This window comes from Zonotrichia leucophrys, chromosome 2, assembly GCF_028769735.1.
Source record: "Zonotrichia leucophrys gambelii isolate GWCS_2022_RI chromosome 2, RI_Zleu_2.0, whole genome shotgun sequence".
NCBI lineage: Eukaryota > Metazoa > Chordata > Aves > Passeriformes > Passerellidae > Zonotrichia > Zonotrichia leucophrys.
The window spans coordinates 134,621,787-134,645,540 of NC_088171.1; the positions used below are offsets into that span (position 1 = coordinate 134,621,787).

Sequence of the window (23,754 nt, forward strand, 5' to 3'; positions counted from 1 at the left end):
AAGTTGTACATTCCCCACAGTCAAATGAATGACTGCACAGTGCAGTTTGCACACCTATCATTTACCAAATAAAGACTAAATATACCCTTTATTCTTCACGACTAAAATCTGGCCATTGCCAAGCTCTAAGGTGATGTGACTAAATTACTGCTATTATCTGTGAATGCTTATTAAAAGCTAAGTCTAATTTTGCATCTCTCCAAAACAGTATCAAAGAAGAGATTTTCTGTAGACATATTCTGTGTTTGATGCTGTGGCAGGTTTTGTTTCCAAGCAGCTTCAGTTGTCCTAGTAGATTCCTCTAAGCCAGTTACATGAAGTTTGAGACATGTCTTCAGAGACAAACAAATAGGATGTTTATGGCATACAAAAGGCTATAGATATGGCAAGAAGTGGAAAACTGTTGTATTTCAATGTTACACTGAATTTATGACTAATGAGAGGCTTTATCTAATTCCTTTTCTTTCCCCTTCTCACCTGAGATCCTCCAAGAAAAACTGAGAGCTTTTTATGTCGCAGTATTTGTAGCCTGGGGTCTGAAACAAAACTTTAATTTAGCATTTTAGGAGTATAAATATGGTGTTGTGACTATTTCATTGGTGCAATACTTCTGCTCTGCTGGAGTCAATTGAAGCAAGAGGTGTGTAAGGTACTGTAAAAGCCCTCAGTTGTGCAATGTGTTCAAGACGCTTCATTATTGTGAAAAAAGCCCTAAATTCTTACTGGAGCAAAAACTGTGGTATTGCACAGCTCATATTTGCCTTCTTCACACGTTTAGCTCAAAGGAGCACTGGTGGGAGTCCTCTGTTTGTGCAGTTCGAGTACATAGTCAGACATAGCATTGTGAGGGTAAATGAAGGTGATTTTGTGTGTCTGGTTTTTATGTTGGTTAGAGACCAGCACTGCACATAGTGTTCAGTGGTTTTGGAGCTCTTGTTTGAAGCATTCAGGAAAATCTACAGGCATGTGTATGTTGAAGTCAGGATGTCAGTTTAATTGGGATAACTCTTCTGGAGCAGTTCCACACCTTGTGTGAAAGTGAATGAACTTCTGGCTGTCTCATTCTTCTTTAACTTAAGCAATTTTCATATTGCCTAATGGCACTTATTTCTTTATAGGGCTTTTGAGGTTTGTGTTTTGTAGAACAGTTTTCAAAAGCTATTGCTTGTATTAATGTATTTTAATATAATGTGATTAAAAAAGTCAAGAGAAAGTAAATTGATGCTATTACTAAAATTGTGATTTTATATATCTTAGAACTTTGAACTTTTATAATAAAAAAGGTTTACTATCTATATCACAAATGTTTAAGAGTTATGATTGGAAATTTTTCTGAAAATTTAATATCTTATGTACTTTGATGTGCTTATATAAACTTTTTTGAGGGACATTCCTGATAAAATGGAATATTAAATGTAAAAAATTGAAGACTTTTTGAAAATACATGATAATTAATAGAAATATCTTACCAATGCAAGTTCTTTGAAGAATTCTGGCAACTGTTGGTTTCATTGTTGATATGGTAAGAACTGTGTCATAAGTCATAGTTGTTGTCCAGAGAAAACTCCCCATCACCGTAACCCTAGAAAGATCAATAGATGTGCATTTCTTCTGAAAATGCAGGGCATCTGTTTGTCTGATTGGTGACTTTTAGCTATTAGGTAGGCTAGGTTTCCTCATTGTCTTACTAATTAGCTTATATCTAGGAATTCTGGAGGATCATGCAGGTTTTGGGGGTTTTTTGGTTTTGTTTGGGTGTTTTATTGTGGTGGTTGTTGGGTTTTTTTTTTGGTTGTTGCTTTGTTTTTGGGTTTGGTTTGGAGTTTTTAATTTGTTTTGTTCTGTTGTTGTTGTTGGTTTTTTTTTTGTTTGGGGTTTTTTGTTTGTTCGTTTTTTGGGGTTTTTTTGTGCCTGTGAAAAATTTCCAGGGGGAAAAAGAAGACAAGCACACTATTTGGGATTGACAGGAAAGAAAGACTTACAGCTCTCTTAGGCTTCCTATAATTTTGAGCTGAGTCTCAGAACACTGAAAAGCAGAAGGTTGAAAAATATATATGTGATCTTAGCTATGAGTCATTTTTCCCAGGTGAGTGTCAATTTTAAGATTCATTGTTCCAATAGTCCAATAGACACCTTCTTGTAGTATTATTTGAAATCCAACAGAATGGGAAAAAGATTTGATGATTTATTTTTATTTTTAAACTAACCCTCATCCCAAGGGGCTGATTTTCTCTGATTCCGATTCCCGTATTCCAGAGAGATTCAAAAACACAGAGCAACTTGTTTACTTAGCAGCAAGAATGCAAAAATAAGGTCCTTTTGAAAATCCCTAGCCTCATTCTTCACCTTGTACTGTTCTAATGAAAACAGTTTATATGCCATCTACCTCAGAAAAGACAGGCAACTTAATGGAAGGCTTTCATAAACTGTTGTCTTTATAAAGTAGTTTTCATTCTAAATAAGGAATCATATACAAAATCAATATTCTGAGTATAGTTAATTACTACAGCAATTTATTCTGACTACTTCATTTTAGTGTCTTCATACTTCAGGTTTTTGGTTGATTTGATGGGGTTTTTTTCTTATCACATTTTGTCAATTTTCTTGTATTTTCTTTTGTTTAATCACACTCTACACTCCAAAGACAGTTGCAATAGAAATACATCATCTCCAAAGCTCATTGCTGCTTTCCTTTATTCTCACTTCAATGGTATGTTCTTATCAATCGTGTTCTCTGAAGAGATTTGTGCTTTGACTCCTCCCTCATCCTGAAGAATGAATGAGGCTTTTGTAGGAGTAGAGACTAATGAGCCTGTCACTCAGGAAAAAACCTCCTGTCATACAATTTTACACTTGCAGGCTTCCTACAAGGATATATTTCTTTGCTTTCATAATACCCTGTAAGCAGAGTACAGCCGGTACCTCAACTCCAGCTGAGCTGTGGAGGGCTTTTCTCTGAATTTCCATCCATGGTGCTGCAGGTGATCCTAGAAATATTGCCAGAAAGAAGGACAATAGACTTAGCATCCCAGGGAAGCAGTGGAAACAAGGACAGAATTTCTTTTGCCAGTGAATGAGGGAGATATGGAGGATAAAATATGGTGCGCATTTATTTTCTTTTTTTTTTTCTTTTTTTTTTATTTAATAAGGAAAGGAAATTCTATTCTTTCAACATTTCATGCAAAGTGTGTGTATTGGACTGTCGTCTTCTTTCAGCCAGTTGTCATCTTCTAGTTTCCCATTTAGCACAACTACTTTTCAAGTTCCCAAGGGAGGAGGCTGTTTCAATTACAGCAGACTCCATTTCCTTTTTGATCTCCCTATCTAGACCTCAGGTGAGATAAGAGCCTTAGCTTCCTAAATTGTTTGGAACAGGATGGTTTCTTCATGCACCTTATGAAGTATCTTGTGCTCCTAGGCAGTCTCAATTGAAACTGAGGTTATTCTTGTAGTGTTTGGCAAATACAGCAGAAGAACAAACACTGTTCAGGAACAGCAAATCAAAATGGATGGGATTTTACAGGAAAATGTTTCACAATATGTGCAGTTAAAATATAAAAAGGTAAAGGGACAAACAGGAAATGGAAATCATGTTGCATAAGTAGATATCTGAAAAATCATCACTTATTGGGAAAAAAATGTATACCTTTACTTTCTTTTGAACTTAAAAACTGTAAATAAAACAAACAAAAAAGTGAAGAAAAAAGTAAGAGGAAGAAATCTTAATATACCAGCCTTGAAACTAGGGAGGAATTTCCTTGTTCCCATGACTCTAATCCATTTAGGCGATATATATCCCCTCATTGTTTTTAAATTTAAAAATTATGGACAATGAATGATGCATCTAAATCCAGAAAGTTTCAGTGATTTCTTCCCAGGAGTGGCAGTACATTGGAGATACCGTACTGTCAAAACGCTCGACAAAAATCTTTTTCAAAGTATTTCCTTCAATGGCAATATTTCAAATGACTGTCATGAATTTCAAAGTCACTGCCAGGGAGCATCTCAGATAGGTACTGTCTCTGTAAATTTTCTAGCAGCTTGAAGAAAAATCCTGTCTTACATCCTGTTTTTCTGTACCAGAACTGAAAGGGCCGTCTTATTAGCCTTATTGCATTGGTTTATCAAAATTGATTTCACATTTGTCTGTCTACATGCACTTAAGTTAGTTTAAACCTTTTTTAAAGCAGTTATTTTTTTCTGGGATATTACTGAATACATCTAAACCTATTTAAGGGAGTGTTAAACCAGTTTAAATTGAGAGCGCACTACATTTAACTAGATTAATTTAAGATTGACCTACTTGCACAAGTGCAGCTTTTTAAAAAGGGGCAAGATTTAGAAGAAGTGCTTGGGGAAAACAAGGATTTCTTGGGAGCTTAGTTTTGAAGCACATTAGACATGATATGTAATGTACCAATTACTGGATAAAATGTGACCACAGAACTGTGTCTTCCAGCAGCAGAAAATATTTGGCAAAAAACTAAGTGTAGATAAACACAGTAGATCAGTAGTGGTAATTTGAGACTGTTATCTTCATATCAGCAAGAGAAATAGAAGTCAAACTAAAATACATTGTTTTTTACCTCTGTAGAAAATTTATCAGGGTAGATAGTGTACCATACTGAAATTCTGCAGAAAATAGTTCTTCCATCAAAGAACATATGATAAATAATAAGAAGTGGAACTAACTTATAGAAGTAATAGATGATTTTAGTGTACAAGGACATGTAAGGAGAATATTACTGCTACCTACTTACATACATGTGGGATATTTGTAACTTGTGTATACATAAAGCTCTGTCTTTGGGAAAAAAAAACTTTAAAATTCAGTAATTCAGTTTTGTTTATTTTTTTGTTAATCCTCCAGCATTCAAAAAATTATTGAAGTTTTCAGGCAATAACTAGAAAACAAGCAAAGAAAACTGTCACTTTGTACCATGCTGTTTGTAGGTTGCCAAGCAAAAGCTTCTTGGAACTGATGCAAATACAGTGTCTCGTGTAATGTACTTGGACTCCAGTTAGTGTGTAGATTCTGCTGTGGGTACTCTGCTGGCAGCCAAGAAAAATTTATGAAAATCCTGATCTCTGAACTGCATAGATCAACTTGTAGTAAATTTCTTTTGGCTGCCAGTGTGGTTGACATAGTGCAGGAGATATATGCTATTGGAAGTATGAATCAGTGGAGTTGTGAAAACCATCTCCTAAGGGAGCTCTGTGTCTTGAACAGTGCTCATGCTGTGGCTTGGTATAAAGGAAGCCAAGCATTTCAGATCAAAGGAAACTCTGTATTACAATGTTAACATGGCTTTAATTTCAGAAAGCATAGTGCTCTTAATTGATTATGTATGTTTTTTAAAAAGCAATTATCAACATCAGATTTGATCTGTAACCAAGCAGTGTGACCTTCCAGTTGTCAAATGCTTATTTTCTAGTTCTGTTCTATGATAACTATGTAGAAGATTAATATATTATTTGTATTTTTATTTTATAGTACTTGTGTATGTGCTTGTAAATAGAGAATTGCAAAAGCAGGTTCAGATCAAAGGTTATCCTACAAAGTATCCTATTTCCAGTTAATAGCTATTTACAGATACCTAAAGAAGAGAATAAGAGCAGAGTAAACATATGGCAGTAAAACCCCAGCATATTCCCTCTTAGCTTCCAGTAATCTGTGGCTCGTTGAATTTCTGAGGCACGGGCCATATTTTTGTGTTTAGTAGCCTGTGAGGGATTTCCTTTCATTAATCGGTGTAATCTCTTTTAGAACTCACGTAAGCATTTGGTATCCACAACATCCTGTGACAATATGTCCTGTAGTTTAAGCAGACGTGAAAGACTTCTTCTTTCTGATATTTTTTTAGACAGATGGATGCCCATATTGTAAGGAAGTAATTTTCTAGTAATTTTATCTATTCCATTCATATTTTATGGGCCTCTGTCAGATCTTGTTTACAGGATAAAGAGACTGAGACTGTGGAATTGCAGCCTTGTTTATATACAATTATAAGGTTAAGAAAGTACAACTTCAGTTTTAAATTGAAACTATTTGAGTGCAAAATGGGAGAATTAGCAATATTGTAAAAGATGACAAAACCCAACTGTTGCATTTATAATATTACACAGTGATAAAGATACCAGGACAATATTTCAAGAAGCTTTGCAAGTTGCAGGCATATTGAATAATCATTGCTTCTTTAAATTTCTTCATTTTCCCTGAAATCCATTTTAATTCAGAAATCAATTAACACAAATAATACTTTCTGTCTCTAAACCACAACATTTTCAGTATTTAAAAAGAAACCAGTCCTTCCCTTATCAGTAAGTGCATTTTGTGCTGCTAGCACATCCTCTGTCCTCAAACTTTCCAAACCTTCCTGGATTATACTTGCTGATGTGCACCTGTCCCACATCCAGTCACTCCAAGATTGTACCTAAAATCCTAACTCTCAGATATCCAGCTTCTGATGCATAAAAAGTATCCTTGAAAATATTATCATGGCATGCAAAGCTGCACTGGAGAACTGAAAAATCCCTTTCAGCTATTGAGGAGATGGGAAATGATCATAAAAAATCATAAATGGCCCTGGCTGCTGGTGAGGACTCAGTCATTGGACATAGGACTATGTAGATAGAAGAGGATCTGTCTGCTGGACCCCATCTACCAGCTGGAAGCCAGATGATGGAAAATGGTAACTGTTGGCAAAGTACCCACCTCATTTTTATAATTTTTGGGGACAATTTTGCTTTCGTGGAACACCCTTATGGCTTTGAGGAAAGCACTTCATTTGCATGTTTTTAAAAGGGAAATCTGTTTAAAACTGGCAGTCAGTGAAAGCAGTCTTGTGGATGAATCCAGCCTCATGTTGACTGGATGCTTTTAATACATCCCAGGGGCTCTCAGTGTGTAATATCTTATTCTCAGCTTCCTTCTTGGCCTAGCATTTCTATATGCCCTATTATGCAAACTGAAAGAGAGGCTGAGGAATATGTTAAGAGAATTGACTCCGTGAAATTCTTAATTAAAGCAGTGGGATTGTAGACCAAGATGCACATCGTACATCATGCTTTTCATGTCTATAGAAGCAAGGTGATATTTAAAGTGTAGCATAATTGCTAGAGACAGTCCTGATGCAGGCTGCAAACCAAAAAGGCAGCAGAGCTCGAGCCACTGAGTTGCATATTGCTTCCATCGTGTCATAGGTAAACACAGATCTTTGCAATCCTTTGAGGAGTAGTTAGGGAAGCTGCAAACTCAGCTATCCATTCAAACTGCAACTGGAGGTTATTTCCCACACACCAGGGCCAGCAGAACTTGCTTGCTTGCTTGCATTTGCCATCTGCCTCGGTTTGTGATCAGCCAGCCCATCTTAAACTGCTAATGAAAAGTGTTAAAGCGGATCTGGCTGACTTTGCATGGAAATAAATGAGGAAAGTTCACATTGTCTGTTACATCGACTCTGCTGCCAAGGAAACATCTAGCTGAAAAGCAGCATGGGTCCTTGCAGACAATTTTGGCAGCATTTGCACCTAAAAAGCACTGAAAAAAAAACCCTGCCTTTTTTTTTTCTTTATTTTCTTTATTTTTTTTTATTCTAAAGATGTCATTGTCTCAAACAACTGTTTCTGCAACAATGAAGTCAAGTTTATCTACCAAAATGGATTCATTTAATCAGACCCTCATACAAGTATATTAGGAGAACTGAGTTTACATGGGAAAATTTAGTTGAAAAATGTTTGTTGTAGTGATTAATAAGTTGAAGCTAACCGGTTTGGAGTTTTTGGCTTCATTTTCTCTTATTGTCTTTCTCATTTTCCCCCTGCAGTATATGAGAAAAGATCATTGGGAAGCCTTTTTTTTTCAGGCAAATACATTTATTTTAAATGAATCCAAACAAAATGTGGGCCAACCTTTTCATGATTGTTTTTATGACTCCACAACCTTTCACACACAAAAAACCCCCCTAACACTACATATGCAAAAAAATCCCCTACCAAACAAATAAATACTCCTACATTATTATTTCCTACTTTTAGAAAGAAGCTTAACAGATTTTGAGTACTGAATCTAAGAGAGCTTCATATAACTTACATGTTTCAGAAAGCTTTAGAGAATGGGGAAAAAAGGAAAAAAACCTCACCATGTTCCAGTGCTTTTTTATTCTTATTCTCTATGCATTTTATAAGTGTTTACCATCAGGCAATATTTCTTTAAAATGCGTGATACCAACTAATATTAGTGCTAATAATAGAGGAACTGCCTTAGGAGCTATGAGATTTCACACCAGAGACTGAATTTCACGTTCTTGAAAGATTATTTGCTTTGAAGAGCTTGTGAAAAACCATATCTCAAACATGTTGAGTTAAAAAAGAAAAGAGACACAAAATTCCCTTTATTATTGCAAATAATTCAAAAGCAGTTTACAACTAGAAAATCAGCTAATGAATGAATGGCTTGAAATCATTTAATTGTCTTTTCAGTCTGGTCTCCTAGAAGCAGTAGTTTAGGACAGAGGCATGATCTATGAATCTCAAATTCTCTCTTTAGACAGAAAGTGACATTTCAGTCATTTAAAACAGGCATCAGGCTTAGCATTCCAACTCTCGTTGAATCCAGGGTTCCTCAAGTCTCCATTTGTTGCTAAGACCTCTTAATGGAGACTTTTCCTTCAAGATAGATTTAGGAAATACCAAAGATTCTCTATAGAATATTATTACTGCATTGCCATCTCATTTCCCCTGCCTTTTTAGGGGGAAAATCTGAAAAATCATGTTGCCAATTAATATGGACATTGTCATGGTTTCCGGAGAGAACAAGACAAGAATTACGCAGTAATTCCATATTTAATTACATATTTATTTATTAAGCAGAAGTTCATGCATTCTGAAAAAGTAGAATGATGTAGATAACCCTAAAATATAAGATAATACTATATCTGAATTTTAAGAATAGTATATAATTAACAAATGAAAGATTTTCTACAATAGTGTTCCCAAGTCTAGAGTATAATTTGTGCTTTTCCTGACAATTCTTCACTTCAAAATGCCCAAAATATTTGTTCTTGAGGCCAAAATGTTTTTTTTTATCTATATTTAGAATTCTTCCTAACAGTTTGGGTTCCAAAAAATGCTGAACAGGTAACACCAATATCTGGGAACATATACAGCTAAAACATTAGGTTGTGAAAAAAGATGAAAGCAGAAAAAAAAATCCAAATAAGTTAAAAGAGCAACATTTTTTGTTCCAAATATTTTTTGTCTGGTTGTTTTGTTTTTTTTAAGGTTTAAGTCTCTCCTTCAAGTCAGCCTATGATATGTACTTCCTGTATATCACTTAAGTCCATGTCCTGTACTTTATAATTAATGTTTTGCCAGTGACTTAAAAGAAAAGACCTAAGTCGAAAGCCAGAAGACTTGAGGGGGTGGAATTAATCTGACCATATGTTGATGTTTATGTCTGAGTTAATCTCATGGAGTCCCTTTAGAGTTATAGGAGAGATATACTGCCTTCCTGGGTAAGGTTTGTTGCGTCCTGAAGTAGGTGTCTAAAACAAACTGGATGAATCATGCTCTGAAATACCTGTTTCTCATCTCTTGCTGTGAGAGGTGCAGGTAGAGAAGTTTGTGTTACAGTGTTGAGTAGCTAGATAACTTGCACTAGTGATGTTGAATCATGCCATATCAGATTATAGGGGAACTGTAGTGATAAGAGCTTCAAAATAGCAGCACTAACTGGGGTCAAAAGAAATCTGTCCCAGCCCCAGAGGGGGCTGTTTTGGGAGCAGTTCAGTATAGCAGTCAGAAAGGGCAGTTGCAGGCATAGGCTGCTCCCTGCCCCTCAGTATGGCAAGACAAACACTCATATTGGCCTGAATATCGTAATTTACAAGTGGGTTGTGCCTCTGAAACTTAGAATGCAAAGTTGGAGTATGGTAATTTGTAAACATACTTTTAGTTTCCCTTTCCTAAGAATCATACAGAGCACCTTTCTTGTGATGCAGTTTAGAGATTGAAACTAGGTTAGTGTGAGGAAATGGGATATTCAGGAAGCTGAAGATCCAGTAAAGACAAGGAATTAATGTTTTTAACTGTGCTCCAGCTAGCAGTGCTAGCAGAAGCAGCAAAAGTAGTAGGGCCTGAGCTTCAGGAAGAGTTAGCAAATAAAATAGATATATAATCAACAGTCACTCCTCAGCTGTTTTTTGTTTTTAATCATCACTTGTGATGCTGGCAGTGCTAGCCACAGTGGCTTGCAGAGATGTGGTCCCAACATTTCTGAGTGTGGAAGTTCTGGTGTGAGAGCCATCAAACACGGAGTATCTGGTACTGTCCCTTCTTCCTGCTGGGGCCCACTGCTCTTGCTGCAGGCTGGGGTCCTGCTGAGCTTCTAATTCAGTGAAGGGGAAGTTCTAGGCTTGACTTCTGCCCTGGCCTGCACTCTCCTGTCCAATCTCTCCTGCGCTTTGCCAGGGGCAATGAACTCCTGCCTTCATCTTCCTCTCTAAGCAAATTCTTGCATAGTTTTCCCTCTGCTGGGAGGCCCAGAAGTATGACTGGGCTGCCTGACCATCTTGTCCTCTCCAGCACCCTTTGCTCTGCCCTCTGCTGTTACAGGGCTTGCAAGGGTTGCTGGGTGAAGAGAGAGGCGAGAATCTTGACGTCATGTTGAGAAGGCTTGATTTATTATTTTATACTATATATTACATTATTACTATGCTAATAGGAATAGAGAGAAAAATTCTGAGAAGCTTGCTAAGCTAAGAATAGCAAAGGAAAGAATCAACAAAGTTCTGTGTCCAGGCAGAAAGCAAGAACAGCTCTGCCGTGAGTGGTCAGTAAATCTAAACATTCACCTAAGACTAATCACAGATGCACCTGTTGCATTCCACAGCAGCAGATAACCATTGTTTACATTTTGTTGCTGAGGCCACAGCTTCTCAGAAAGTGGAAAAATCCTAAAGAAAGGATTTTTATGAAAAGATGTCTGTGACACTCGGCAGTCTGTCACCTGGAGGCTGCCCCTCCATGGCAGGGGCCCAGTCATCCCCACACCACCAAGTGCCAAGAGTCACTGCTGCGAACTGATCATATTCCCCTGTTCTGGAAAGGTTTAGAATTCCAGCTAGGGGGGCATACAGCTGTATGGGGGGCATACAGCTGTATGTACAGGGATATAGAATCGTGGGATCTTAGCAGCCGATTCTCCAATAGATCAGAGCATTTCATATGAGTAAATTTTAACAAAGTAAGACCTAAGTAGCAGATTTGTCTTTCTGTCACTTTCTCTGTATACATGATCCCCAGTATGAAGTTGTCTCAATTTAAAATATGGTGCACACTTGGATCAGGTTTCTCTTTGAAGTCTGCAGACTTCTTAGAAAACTTGTCTTCTTTTCAGATCAGAGAACTTTTAATGATTTTTTTTCTTCTAATCACTTTGCCAATTAGGATTCAAAATTCCTACTTCTTTTTATCATCAATTTAATGATAAAGACCCAAACCATGGACAAATCCATCTTGACTTTTTCTTAATGTGAATTTAAAAAAGCCAAGTAACAGTAAAGGAAGAATTGTTCATATAAAAACCTTACATATATATATATATATATATATATATATATATACACACAAACCACCATGTTGCTGTTTAAAAATTCTCAAAGTCTTATGTCTATGTTAAGATACAATGGTATGCTGATGAAAATAATAACCTGATTTTGCTGGGTTTAATGTGAGCTAATTTAGATGATATTATAATTACTCTCAGCAGTTTACTGGTACAGGGTAAAAAAAATTATCAAACAAACATTTATCCAACACAAGATTTACACATAAAATAAATTTTGTTAGCATTCTGTTGAGGGGATTTCATTGATCTCTAGGACTCTTTCAGATTTCTAAAAGGTGGTGAGATGCTACAACAGGCTGCGCAGAGGAACTGTGGATTCCCCATCCCTGGAAGTGTTTAAGGCCAGGCTGGATGGGGCTCTGGGCAGCCTGATCTGGTGGAAGGTGTCCCTGCCCATGGCAGGAGGGTTGGAACTGAATGATCTTCAAGGCCTCTTCCAACCCAAACCATTCTATGCTTCTGTGATTTCTGTCCCATGACAGATTACATCTATTGTGAATATTTGCACTATGACTTTGCCCTTCCTCCTAGAAATTACAAATATTTCTTCATAGGAAGACACACAGAACATAGGGGTAAATTAATAAAAAGAAAACAAAATAAGCCATTGCATTAACAAACCTGCAGTTTAGCTGAGTGGCTTAGAGACAAACCCTACAATTTTTTTGTCAAGACAAGGGTTCAATTTTAGTACAGCCTCATGCACAATTAAAGTTCTCTTGCATTTATTCTCACCCAAAGTGCCACTTAGGAGTGGTAGAAAGATGTGCATTCCCTTCACATGAGTGACCCACAGGACCAGACATAGAGGACAGGTGGGGACTGTGTGATACATGCTCTTCTCATGTACACATCCAAATTCTCAATCCCAGCATGTGCTCATTTTCACAGCCTTCAGAAAGCAGTTTTAAGTACTTCTCTAGCTTATTTTTCCCACTAAAAATAAAAACAGAAACAAAGAAAATACAGGAAAGAGTATAAATAGGTAAGGCTATTACAGTATTTGCAACATTTGTAATATGAAGACCTTTTCTAGCAAAATGAAAAATTCCATTAAAAGTCAAATTTATTTAAGATAGTCATTGTCTAAACACAATGATGGAAACACCCAAAATAAATTCTTTTCATTCTGTTCATCAGTATGGCTTTATTACTAGTAGAATGAAAATGCCATTTGAGAATAATATACAAATTCATTAGTGGACCTGAGTGATGAAGAAGTTGATCCCGGAAGCAAGAGATTCAACATAAATGTAGGAGTTTGTTAAGTTTGCTAGATTTCCTGTCACAGCAGGGTTTCCTCAAAGCATGGAATAAAGCCATAAGCATCGTATTTTCAGAAAGAACACATTGAAGCAAGGTCTCATGTTTTCTCTGCCTCCCCTAGGATCATCTCTAGCTGCTTCACTTGTCTCTCTTCGGGGAAGTCGGTATTGATTCATTTGTCAGAATGGTTTGCAAATTTTTTCAGTTTTTGATTTTTTGACTAGTGATTGAAACTGTGAGAAAAAAGTGGAAATATTCTTATATCCATGCTTTTTATAAAAAGAAATTAAAGAATACCTAAAGTAATTAATTCCACCCATTTCAAGCAATTTACTAAAAGTTGTAGAATATTGTTGGTAACAGATCTAAGTAGTAAGTCAGGAATTCTTGTCTTTTGCATGTCTTTGCCTTCTAAAGTACAGGCTGATATGTGTTATAAAAGAAAGTGGGCTTCTGACTTCTAAATTCTGCCCAAAATATGCAGAAACAGTAAAGCATTGCCAGGATAGACTCAGGCCACTAAACTCAAATGTTCTCCTCATATCTCATCAATGATCTGAGTCACCTGAGGACAGCATTGCTCTGTAGTAATGTGGCCTTGTCAAAATTCAAGCAAGCAATTCTGAATTTCACACTAATCTTTTAATCTTTTCAAAATAGAATAGTTTAACAAAAATATACACATATGGGTGCAGGTATTCTAAATTACAGACATTGTAATTAGAACAGACTTTGTATATAACAAACTGTCTGTACCTCCTGTCCTGTCTGCATATATATATATAATATATATATATAACACACCTACATGCATATATATCTCTCACTATGCCTACTGGAAAGGAGTTTATTATGCATTTCATGTATTAATAGGGTGGAAGAAGACATTTTTATGTCACTGTATTTTGTCACAATGAAAAAGCCTAAATATATAGATATATTATTGAAAATGATTGTTTAAAATAAAGTGTGTAAAAAATAGATAAGCTAAGTTCATCCAGAAAGTGGATATGCTCTGTATGATGCGCTTTTATTTAAAATGACAAAAAATTAGTTCTGTTCTTAATTTTTCAAAGGTGTTCCATCCATCTTTTAGCAAAACTCTCTTTCCAAAATGAACATTTAGCTACCAAATTTTAATGCCAATGGCAGAAGTCTGAGATAATGTCACACAACTATATATGATTTCTTAGACTGGAAAATGTAGCACCTTTATTTGGGTAAGAGTATTCCTATGATTTATATTTAGGTCCATGTATACTCTCAGTATAGCATATATATATGCATATATGGTGCTTATGTAAGTGCATGCATAATATATTTGCTCAGTTCTGCTCTATTGTAATAAGGTCAGAGAGAGAAGGAATCTGCTTTTGTGACTGACTGTTGAAATAGCATCTTCAAAATTCTGACCTGTCTGGAAAGGATAATAATAACAGAGCTACCAAAGATTTTTTTTAGTTTTTTAGGGTTTTTTTTGTTTGTTTGTTTGTTTTTGTTTTTTTTTTTTTAGGTTTTTTTTGATATGCTATGTAGAGTAAGGCTCCTACTCTACAATTTGTAGCATTTCAGCTGTTTGGATGCATCAGGTGGTACAAAGGAACATAATAATGAAAATGAAAATTCTGCATATATCAAACCAAAAGCAATAGCTATTTTGTGTGTGTGTAATATTTCTAAGTAATTGTAAGTTTGCCTTTGAGACACTGTCTTGTTGTAATAGGACTATAATAGAAGTCTTGTGCAGATTTAAATTTCAGTTTGATGTGACTTTAATTAGAAAACATCTATCTACATCATGAAAACTGAAATAAAATAGTCTTTGGAAGAAAAAGTTTATGTCTATGTATAAAGCATCTTTGTATTTTTACAATTGTTTGTAACTTGAAATTCAGTTTCTAGGGTTTCTTTTTCTTTTCCTTGGGATGGAGAAGTCTTCAAAATTGAGGTCACATGTTAAGCCATTAAGTTATTGCTTTTATAAATTGAACTCACATACCATTTAAAATGGAAATTATTATCTTCAGAACTAGGTTTTCTTACTAGCTTACTGTGGACAAACATATTAGCTTTTCACATAGTAGATGTAAAAAATAGTGTATATATTAGCTACAGGGAAAGGCTTCCCCATACAACATGATCCACACTGCTGGTTGTTGAATATTTGATATATTAATACATATTTATATTCTGGAGTTTGGGCAGTGTTTGTAAAGTCAGGCAGATTTAGTGCCTAAAATAGTTTATAGCCTCAGAGAAAAGTGTCAGTATAAAAATAATAATTTTACATTAGCTCTTTACACACGGTATCTTTTTTTTCTTCACTTGTGAAATCAGACTTGAGATAAAATAAAAAAAAACAATCACAAACTTTTTGAGTTTACAGCCATTCTATTCCAAATCTCCGTGCTAATGGGAACACAAGAATAGAGACACACAAGTTTTGGACTTGTGCAATATAGTTTCCAATATTTTCCTACTACTCTGTGGGTATACAAGATGCACCTGAGACTGTGACAGTGAATACTCACCACTGTATATCTTCAGTGGCAACATTTGCTTTAAAAATCATTGTAGCCATATGCATTTTAACTCTGCTATGACTTGTTCAAGTTTGTGATGGTGCTTCATTTTGCCATGTGGACTGAAATATGTCCTACTTGGATAAAGTATACTGAAATACAAAATGATTTGGGACTCATTCCTTCAACAGTGGCAACTGAAAAGTAAAAACTCCCCAGTATGGATAGGATAGCAAAGCTAGCCTGAATATGAATGCTCACTTGTTTGTACACTTCAGCTTATTCTGAGCACTGACCAAGGAATTGAAGGTGGGCTACCATTGACCTTGCTGTCTCAAGTACGCTTCTGTGCAGCCTTGAGAAAAAGAGCAAGTCTTACAGAAGGTTGTCCTTCTGCACTCTCGGGAGCTTTTTACACTAACTTTGAGGTACTCAGGGCAAGTCTGATCCCTAAAGCTAAGAGGCACTGAATAATTGTTGCCTAATTAGAGAAATCTAATCGTATGCAAAGCAGAAAGGATGGAAACTCAGATAGTAATAAAGCCCTACCTGTACTGGACTCAGCTCATCTTGGGCTGGTTTAAACCTGAGTTTCAATTGCACTAAGTTATTTGGGTCAGTTCAAATTCAGGATGCCCTGGAGACAATCATGACTCTTGGTGGAAATTGTTATGAATAATGGGGCTATTTGGCTACGAGTAGAAAATATGTTCCCTGTTAAATCATTGTCACCCCAGGCAAGAATATTATTCTCCCAGCTCTTTCCTCTGACCTTCTCCCTTCCCCCTTGTTAATTTGCTCAAGGGCTGTTCTGCCTTTGCCACACTTAATGGCTCCCCTGATGGCTATAAGTTGTATTGCATGAGGTGGAAATTACTAAATCCTGAGGGACAGTCAGATACTGAATGGAATGTTTGGGGGTTTTTGGTTCCTTGGTTTGTTGGTTGGTTTCTTTGGGGGTTTTTTTGTTGGTTTTTTTTCCTTTTTTTTTTTCTTTTTTGTTTGGTTTTTTTGTTTCACTTTTGTTTTTTGGTTTTTTTTCTTTTTCTTTTTACATAATCTCCCTGATCCAAAAGATGAAAAGAGAAACAGGCAGCCTCTGCATGATATCTGTTGTCTGACATGGTCCTACTGTCCCTTAGCACTACTGTAGAACTGCTCTACCATATGGTCATTATCTGTCATTCTGGAAAAAGGATATGTCAGTAGCTGAAAGTCAGTTTTATTTATTTCCCATTTACTATGTATTTCACATCTTTCAGATCAACATGGAGCAAAATTGCTGGAAATCTGTAAGGGGACTCAATAAGGACTGAGAATCAAAGGATGTATTGATTCTTCATGTATTCCATAACTGGCACAAATAGAAATTGTGGTCTTTTCCAAGACTGTTGATTAACTGCAGTTTCTTGAAATTTTAGAAATTAAACTAGGTAACTTCCCAGACTTCCTCCCTCAAAAAGTAGAGGTATAACATGTAAAAAACTGTTTCATGCACTGACAGTAACAAGCCTAATGGTACTAGTACAATAAATACTCTTATTTCAAAGCAACTTGAGAATAATACAGTAAATAAAATGTGGCCAATGTGTCAGTGCATTTTTAATATAGGACTTAGTTAATATTCTTAGTTATGATGTAGAAAGCATAGGTACAGGAAAGAAATTTGCTTTCAGAAGGTTTGAAAAAAAAAGAATATTGTTTCTTAAATATTCAAGTTAATACCAAGGAAAGAAATTTTGCCTCCTAATAAGCCTTGTTTAGAACCTTCACACAACTCAGAATAGAATTGAAAAATAATGTGAGACTTTTCGTTATAGTATGAAAGCTGTAGTACAGTAACATTCTCTTCTTTTCTGTCTTTCCATCTTCAACCTATGATTATTTAAAATTACATTAATTATTCCATTATAAGTGCAGAATGAAAACCTTTACAAAGTTCCTTCTGTGCATCACTTCCTATGCTGATGTTAGCTCCAGAAGCTGTGTATTATTCATATGAGATGATGTCAAGATCAGCTTTGTCTGCATATGGAAGGCCAGACTCAGATATCAAGAGCATTTGTCACCAGGACAGTCAGGCTTATCAAAACTATTGAAACAGCACATTGAGATTCTGCTTTGCTGTAAGAAGAGCTGCATCCAAGAAAAATATTGTCATAAAACATTTCATCTGGAGAACACATAATTATAAATGATAGTATAAACTTCTCATTTGTAAAAGCACATTATGTCACATTAATTTTTGAAAGATGTGATTTTTTTGCACAGTTATTTTGAATGGAAGATCAAGAACATTTAGTTGTCATATTTTCAAATTAAGAATCAGAAGTTATGAGAAGACTGTGAACTGAGCATATAGTTTTACTTGTGTCTGTTTTCATTATTTCATTCAAAAATTTATTTTACAGACATCAGCATGGCTTCATACATCATGAAGGCATCTAGTGTTTCCTATTCCATATATGCTTTGGATAAAGTTTATTTTATTGTGTCAACAAGAGGAAATGCTTGAGAAATTGAAATATTGTCAACTATGTCCTCAAAGTTCTATAATGTATATACATGCAATTTTGTTGCTGATACAACTTAATATTATTACCACTGACATTTTAAAAGTACTTCCAGATCAAGTTCCAGAAATGAAAAATAACTGTCTATCCCTAAAGAATCTAAAGCTTATAGGATAAGAGTTAAGGTGGAGCATTTTTTTCATATTCCTAACCAATATATGACTATTAGGCCAGAGCACAAGCCTTTCATTATTTATACTTTCAACAACAAGCTACTTACTATAGGTAACACCAGTTTCACATGAGTTCAGCATTTAAAAATTAAATGGTCAGCATAACCTGCTGATCTAGAGTACTTCTCTTGTCAGTGGTACAGGATCACACTTCTGGAGGATGGTTCTTCCCATCTCTACGTGGTGAAATGAGCCATATTCTGGATGTGACCCTTTTCAGACAGCTGGAATCTTCCTCCTGATCTGAACCACTTTTCCAAAGTCTCATTTTGTGACAGGTTAAGTACAACAGAATCTGTATGAAAGACTCATAGAAAGATATGCAGAACAAAATCTTAGATGAGCAAAAAAAGACAGAAATAATACCATAGAGGTCCAGCTCTGAAACTTTTTTTTTTTAGAAAAGATCCCATTGGCTTTCATTTGTGTTTGCTTCAGAAGAGTGCCATATTCTACTGCCAAATGTTCCAGTTTTATCTAATACTCTGTAATAAAAAATTTAAAGATACTTTGAGAAGAGAATAACAAAAGCATTAAACTGGTCTATATTTTGCAGTGAGTGCATGGCTTTGGGGTTTTTCTTTAGTCCTATAAAAATTAAAAAAGCTCTAAAACCTAAATAGAAAACTACAGTTATTACAAGGAATTGCACAGGGGAATATATGAGGACATCTATTTTCCTCATTAGGATTTCAGTCACAGTGATTCAGAAATGGACAACATTTACATATAGTCAGCAGGGATCTGATTACAAGTGTTTGAATGACTAAGTTCTCTGTGGGGTTTATCCTAAATAGGTAGTCTTCAGTTTGTGAAGTTTACCAAACAAAGCCAAGATATTTTTCTATTGGAACTATGTCTTGATGAAAGCATTTTTACTTGGGCTCATGGCAGCATCAAGTCACAAGTTGCACGAAAGCCTAGACATAAACTATGACACTTGAACCCTAAAATTACCATGTATATCAATTAAAAAAGGTTTATGTTTATGATGTCTGTAAGAGTACCATTATAGCCTAATGGTTTCCTTGTTAGAAAAAAAAAAAAAAGAGAGAAAACTGCCTTTTCTGCCACATTATCCTTGATGATCCATTAATTACTACACATTACCTTGTGGAATGCAGTGAAAACATCTTGCAAGACCAGAGTTCTCCATGTGTGTTATTTTTTTACTACCTTTGTGGATTCAAAGGTCTTTTTCCTTTCCTTCTCTTCACAGGAAACGATCTCTTTCTAGTTGCAGTTCATGAACTCGGACATGCTCTAGGCTTGGAACACTCTAATGATCCCACTGCAATCATGGCTCCATTTTACCAATATATGGAAACTGACAACTTCAAACTACCTAATGACGATTTACAGGGCATCCAGAAGATATATGGTATGTTGTGTTCTCATCAGACAACACAGGCTTTTTGGTTTAGAGTAACTTTGAGGTCCTCCTGGCCATATCCTCTCTCCAAAGGGCTCATTGGTGTAGACTTCACCAGTTGTTATGCCAGAGTCTCTGTGTGAGTAAAGCATCCAAAGATTTTGAGGACACTCTTACTCTTTTTCTTACTGTTCAAAACTTATATTCAAATCTGCACTCATCTGGAACAGTAATTTTAAATGTCTTAAAAATCCATAAAGAAAATTCAATCAAAATTATTCCAAACTATGAAAATATTAAGAAATGCAAGTGCTTAACTATAATGAGATTATTTACACAGGTGTCCAAGCTCATGTAACTGGATGAATTGATTGCCTCTCATTTTATCAGTTATAATACAGAAAAATTCTCTCAAAATCTGAGGTCCTGTAAATACCCTTTCTTATGATATATATAACAAATTGATCTCAAAATAGTGTTACAGTCCCCACAGAGGGTAAAGAAGGGACTAGTTCTTTAAAATATGCTCATTTCAATTTTTATGGCCTGATATAAAATACCTGTGATGCAAATAAATTCTGCATTTAACAAGACAATGGAATTTTTTCAAATTACTAACAATAGCGTAATTGTGATTGTGTTGAATGTAATACTATCTCCCATATTACTATCCCTTAAACTTCCAAAGACATAGCTCTAGTTTTGGTTTTAATGACTTTGATTCTGTTGGTATATATTAAATAGTTTAAGTTGGTTTTTTTTCTTTAAAGATTTATTTGACTTTCAGAATTGAAAATTCTCTTGTATCTCCATGTTAATGTTCTTTATCCAGTGCATATAATTTGATATTGCCTTGCTCAATATTCTGTAATTAAATCTGCACTGGATTAAATTCTGTACTTCCAGTTTTTCCTGTATAGTTTGTTGTATTTATGTTGAATATTGTGAGGGCCATTCCTTCTTTATCCATCCTACTAGAAAGAACAGCTATGATCATTTAGAATTACTGTACTGCTAACTAGAAATCTGCAGACTCCATGGTGTAATAGTAACAAGAATTTTAAAATATCATATTCACAAGCTCAGATAGATATTTTTGTGAAGCATAAATAGCAATTTCAGAATGACTGGCTGATCAGGTTTTGTTTGGTTGGGTTTTTTTCCTGTGTGATTAGCTGGAGGGAAGGTTGTTTCTCATGACCTCATAAGTTGGTAGTCTAGACTTAAGGGCTAGACAAGAATATTTTGCTGAAAAGTAGCTGCTAAGCTCAAACAGCTGTGGGCTATACATTAGGAAAAATGTGTTACCCCTGGGAAGTAATATCTGACATCACCACCAAATGGCATAAAAAAACTTTGATTTGGGGTTAAAAACTTTCCAACATGAGCTACTGCAAACTGAATCCTTTGCTCCCTTTAAAATCAAGATGTGATCTGGAATCATATGTCTCAATAAAAATGTCACACCTATTAAAATAATCACTTTAGTCTGCAGTATTCCTTGAAATACTGTTATTAACTTTAAATTATAAATGTCACAAGTCTTAAAATTGTGAATGAAATAAATGCCTTATTAAATCATATGACAACCATTTGGCAAGTTTAAGATTTCCGTACATAATCCATCTTTTTTTTTCTTATAAAGTATGTGGTTTTTCATAAAATTCTCAGAAATTCAAATGTCATTTGTGCAGTTTTAGAGTTATCTTACTATTCAAAAGTGTTTCTGAAAGTGGTCTAAAGAAACAGCATTTCTTTTTAAGGTCAAAGTGTATTATCTATTTAAATTATTTGGAGAGAGGCCTAAATAGAGTGAGCAAAAATTAAAACATTCATCTTGTTTCCAGACATGAAGTTATAAGTGAAGCTTCTTATCTCTTTGTCCATGAAAAATAAATGTTGCTGATATGTGTAGAGAGGGGCAGGCATTTTCAGTACACTCATTTCAAGTCATTCAGTATGCCATTTAGGGTATGATCAGTATCTGTCTGGGATGACCTGATGACTTGCAGGTAGAGAAACTATGAGTTGGATAGTAATTTCATAAAACTCAAATAAGATATTTGGAAGAAGAAAAATGTTTTAAGACTGCTTAACAGAGTTTTAGTTTTTCACTTGAAGAAAATATGTCAACCATGGCAGGGGGATGATGGGGTGTGTGTGTTGTATACATGCCCAGAACTTGAGGTCCAGTTTTAGGAGCTGCTGTACATACCAAAGGACATTGGAAAAAGCTGGGATTGTCCTGTCTCTAATAAATATGACATTACTTGATCTAAAAATTTGGTCAGTAGTAAGTAGCAGGTATGCTACATATGTGCATGTGTGAATTGATGACTATATATTAAAAATATACATTGAAAATCTATTGACTGATGATGATCTTATAAGGAACAAGATCTTTTTTCATTTTTTTGTACAAGAGAAAATGTCCTGTTATCAGAACTCAATTGGTAAATAATTTGCTTTGAACTATTTCTCGTCTGAAATGATGGTGGCCTAAGCATCCTTAGAAGGTTTTATTAGAATGTTTTTCCAAAAAGGAAGATTTTAGATAATGAAAATTAATTATTTTCCTTGGTTTTGTAGTCATTCTTAGTACCCTTTATAAGCACTGCCTGGTTGGTAACTGGAACAGGCTCCCCAGGGAAGTGGTCACAGCGCCAGCCTGACTGAGTTCAATGGACAATGCTCTCAGACACACAGTGTGACTCTTGGGGTGTCCTGGGCAGGGCCAAGAGCTGGACTCAGTCATTCTGGTGGGTCCCTTCCAACTCAGCATATTCTGTGATTCTATGATTCAGTGATTTAATAACATCAGAAAGGTATGTCAGGTCACGTTTTCATGCCACTTTCACTGTTGGGTTTGTACAGCTTACAGCTGGCTTTGTTGTGTATGTTTCCTTTAGTGGGTTTGTATATTACATCCAGCTGCTGTATTTTTAAAGGTCCACCTGACAGGATACCACCACCAACCAGACCTCTGCCAACAGTGCCCCCACATCGTTCAGTCCCTCCAGCAGACCCACGGAAGAATGACAGGCAACCAAAACCTCCCCGGCCACCCACTGGTGACAAACCTTCCTACCCCGGAGCCAAGCCGAACATCTGTGATGGGAACTTCAACACTCTGGCTATTCTTCGCCGGGAAATGTTTGTTTTTAAGGTAGGAGGCTGTGAATTTTTCAGTGCTACATCAAATGTCTACATTTCTCTTTTTTTTTTTTATAAAGCAAACTCTCATTTTTCATGACTCTACATTCCCAGCCTGCTCACGGTTAGAAAGTTCAAGAAAAAAATTTTAAAACAAACATACACATGGCTTAAACATCTAGCAGGGGATGGCTGTAATGTTCTATTTTAAGAAAATACCCCTGTCAGCAGAAACTGTAATGCCTCAAAATGTAAGGGTAAATAAATACTGCATGTTATGGAAAGATAAAAAGTGTAAATCAATTCATGAATAATAGGGATGGTTTTGTTAGAAATACAGCCACATGCCATCATACAGTAGATACTGTTAATTCAGTACTTGGCTTTTTTTCATGGAACTATAATTTTAACTTTATGATTAGGTCTGTCATTTATAAAGAAGTTTGTCATTGTGTTGTGGTTGCATTGAAACCACAATACCTTACTAAAGGTCTTTGCCACAAAATTCTTACTGCAAATGTGCCATTATTTATGTCCATTCATCTTCTTGCTCTGAGCTGATAATGGGGTGTATATACAACAAACTGAAATAAACAAATTGGACTGAAAGGCAGTCTTTTAATAGAAGCACTTTGCTGAGGCTCATGGACATCAAAGGTATCTTTAGGAGGATGATCTGCAGTATGGTTTCCAGAAGGCAATGAATGTTGGAGAAATAATTACAGAGTCATTATTGCTCAGTCTCTTAAACCAATTTCCTGTCAGGTAATCTTGTGCAAAAGATTCAGAAAAAAGCAAGAAGATAATCTGTCTTTTTTTTTTTTTAAGTAATAGTATGTCACATTTGCTTAAGCAATAGGAAGTGTGAGATCTTTGTTTTGTAAATGTGTGATAGGATCCTTTTTATCTTCAGTATTATAGGTAGAGAAGAAGGGCTTTTCATGTGACTAGATAAGCATTGTCTCTTCAGCAATAGTGTAAGTGCAAGGGAAAAACAATGTATTTGTCCCAAAACATGAAGCTCCTTGTTCAATTTTGTTGTCTTTTCTGATAGGACTCTTTTCTC

General features: G+C 35.6%; 1 protein-coding gene across 1 annotated transcript in view; it reads left to right on the forward strand.

Moving 5' to 3' along the window:
- MMP16 (matrix metallopeptidase 16) overlaps window positions 1–23,754 on the forward strand; it is a 167,680-nt gene that overhangs the window by 101,441 nt on the left and 42,485 nt on the right. The window contains exons 5-6 of the mRNA XM_064706549.1: window positions 19,383–19,544; window positions 22,484–22,701. Coding sequence (XP_064562619.1) covers window positions 19,383–19,544; window positions 22,484–22,701 — 380 coding nt within the window. The remainder of the gene's footprint in view (window positions 1–19,382; window positions 19,545–22,483; window positions 22,702–23,754) is intronic.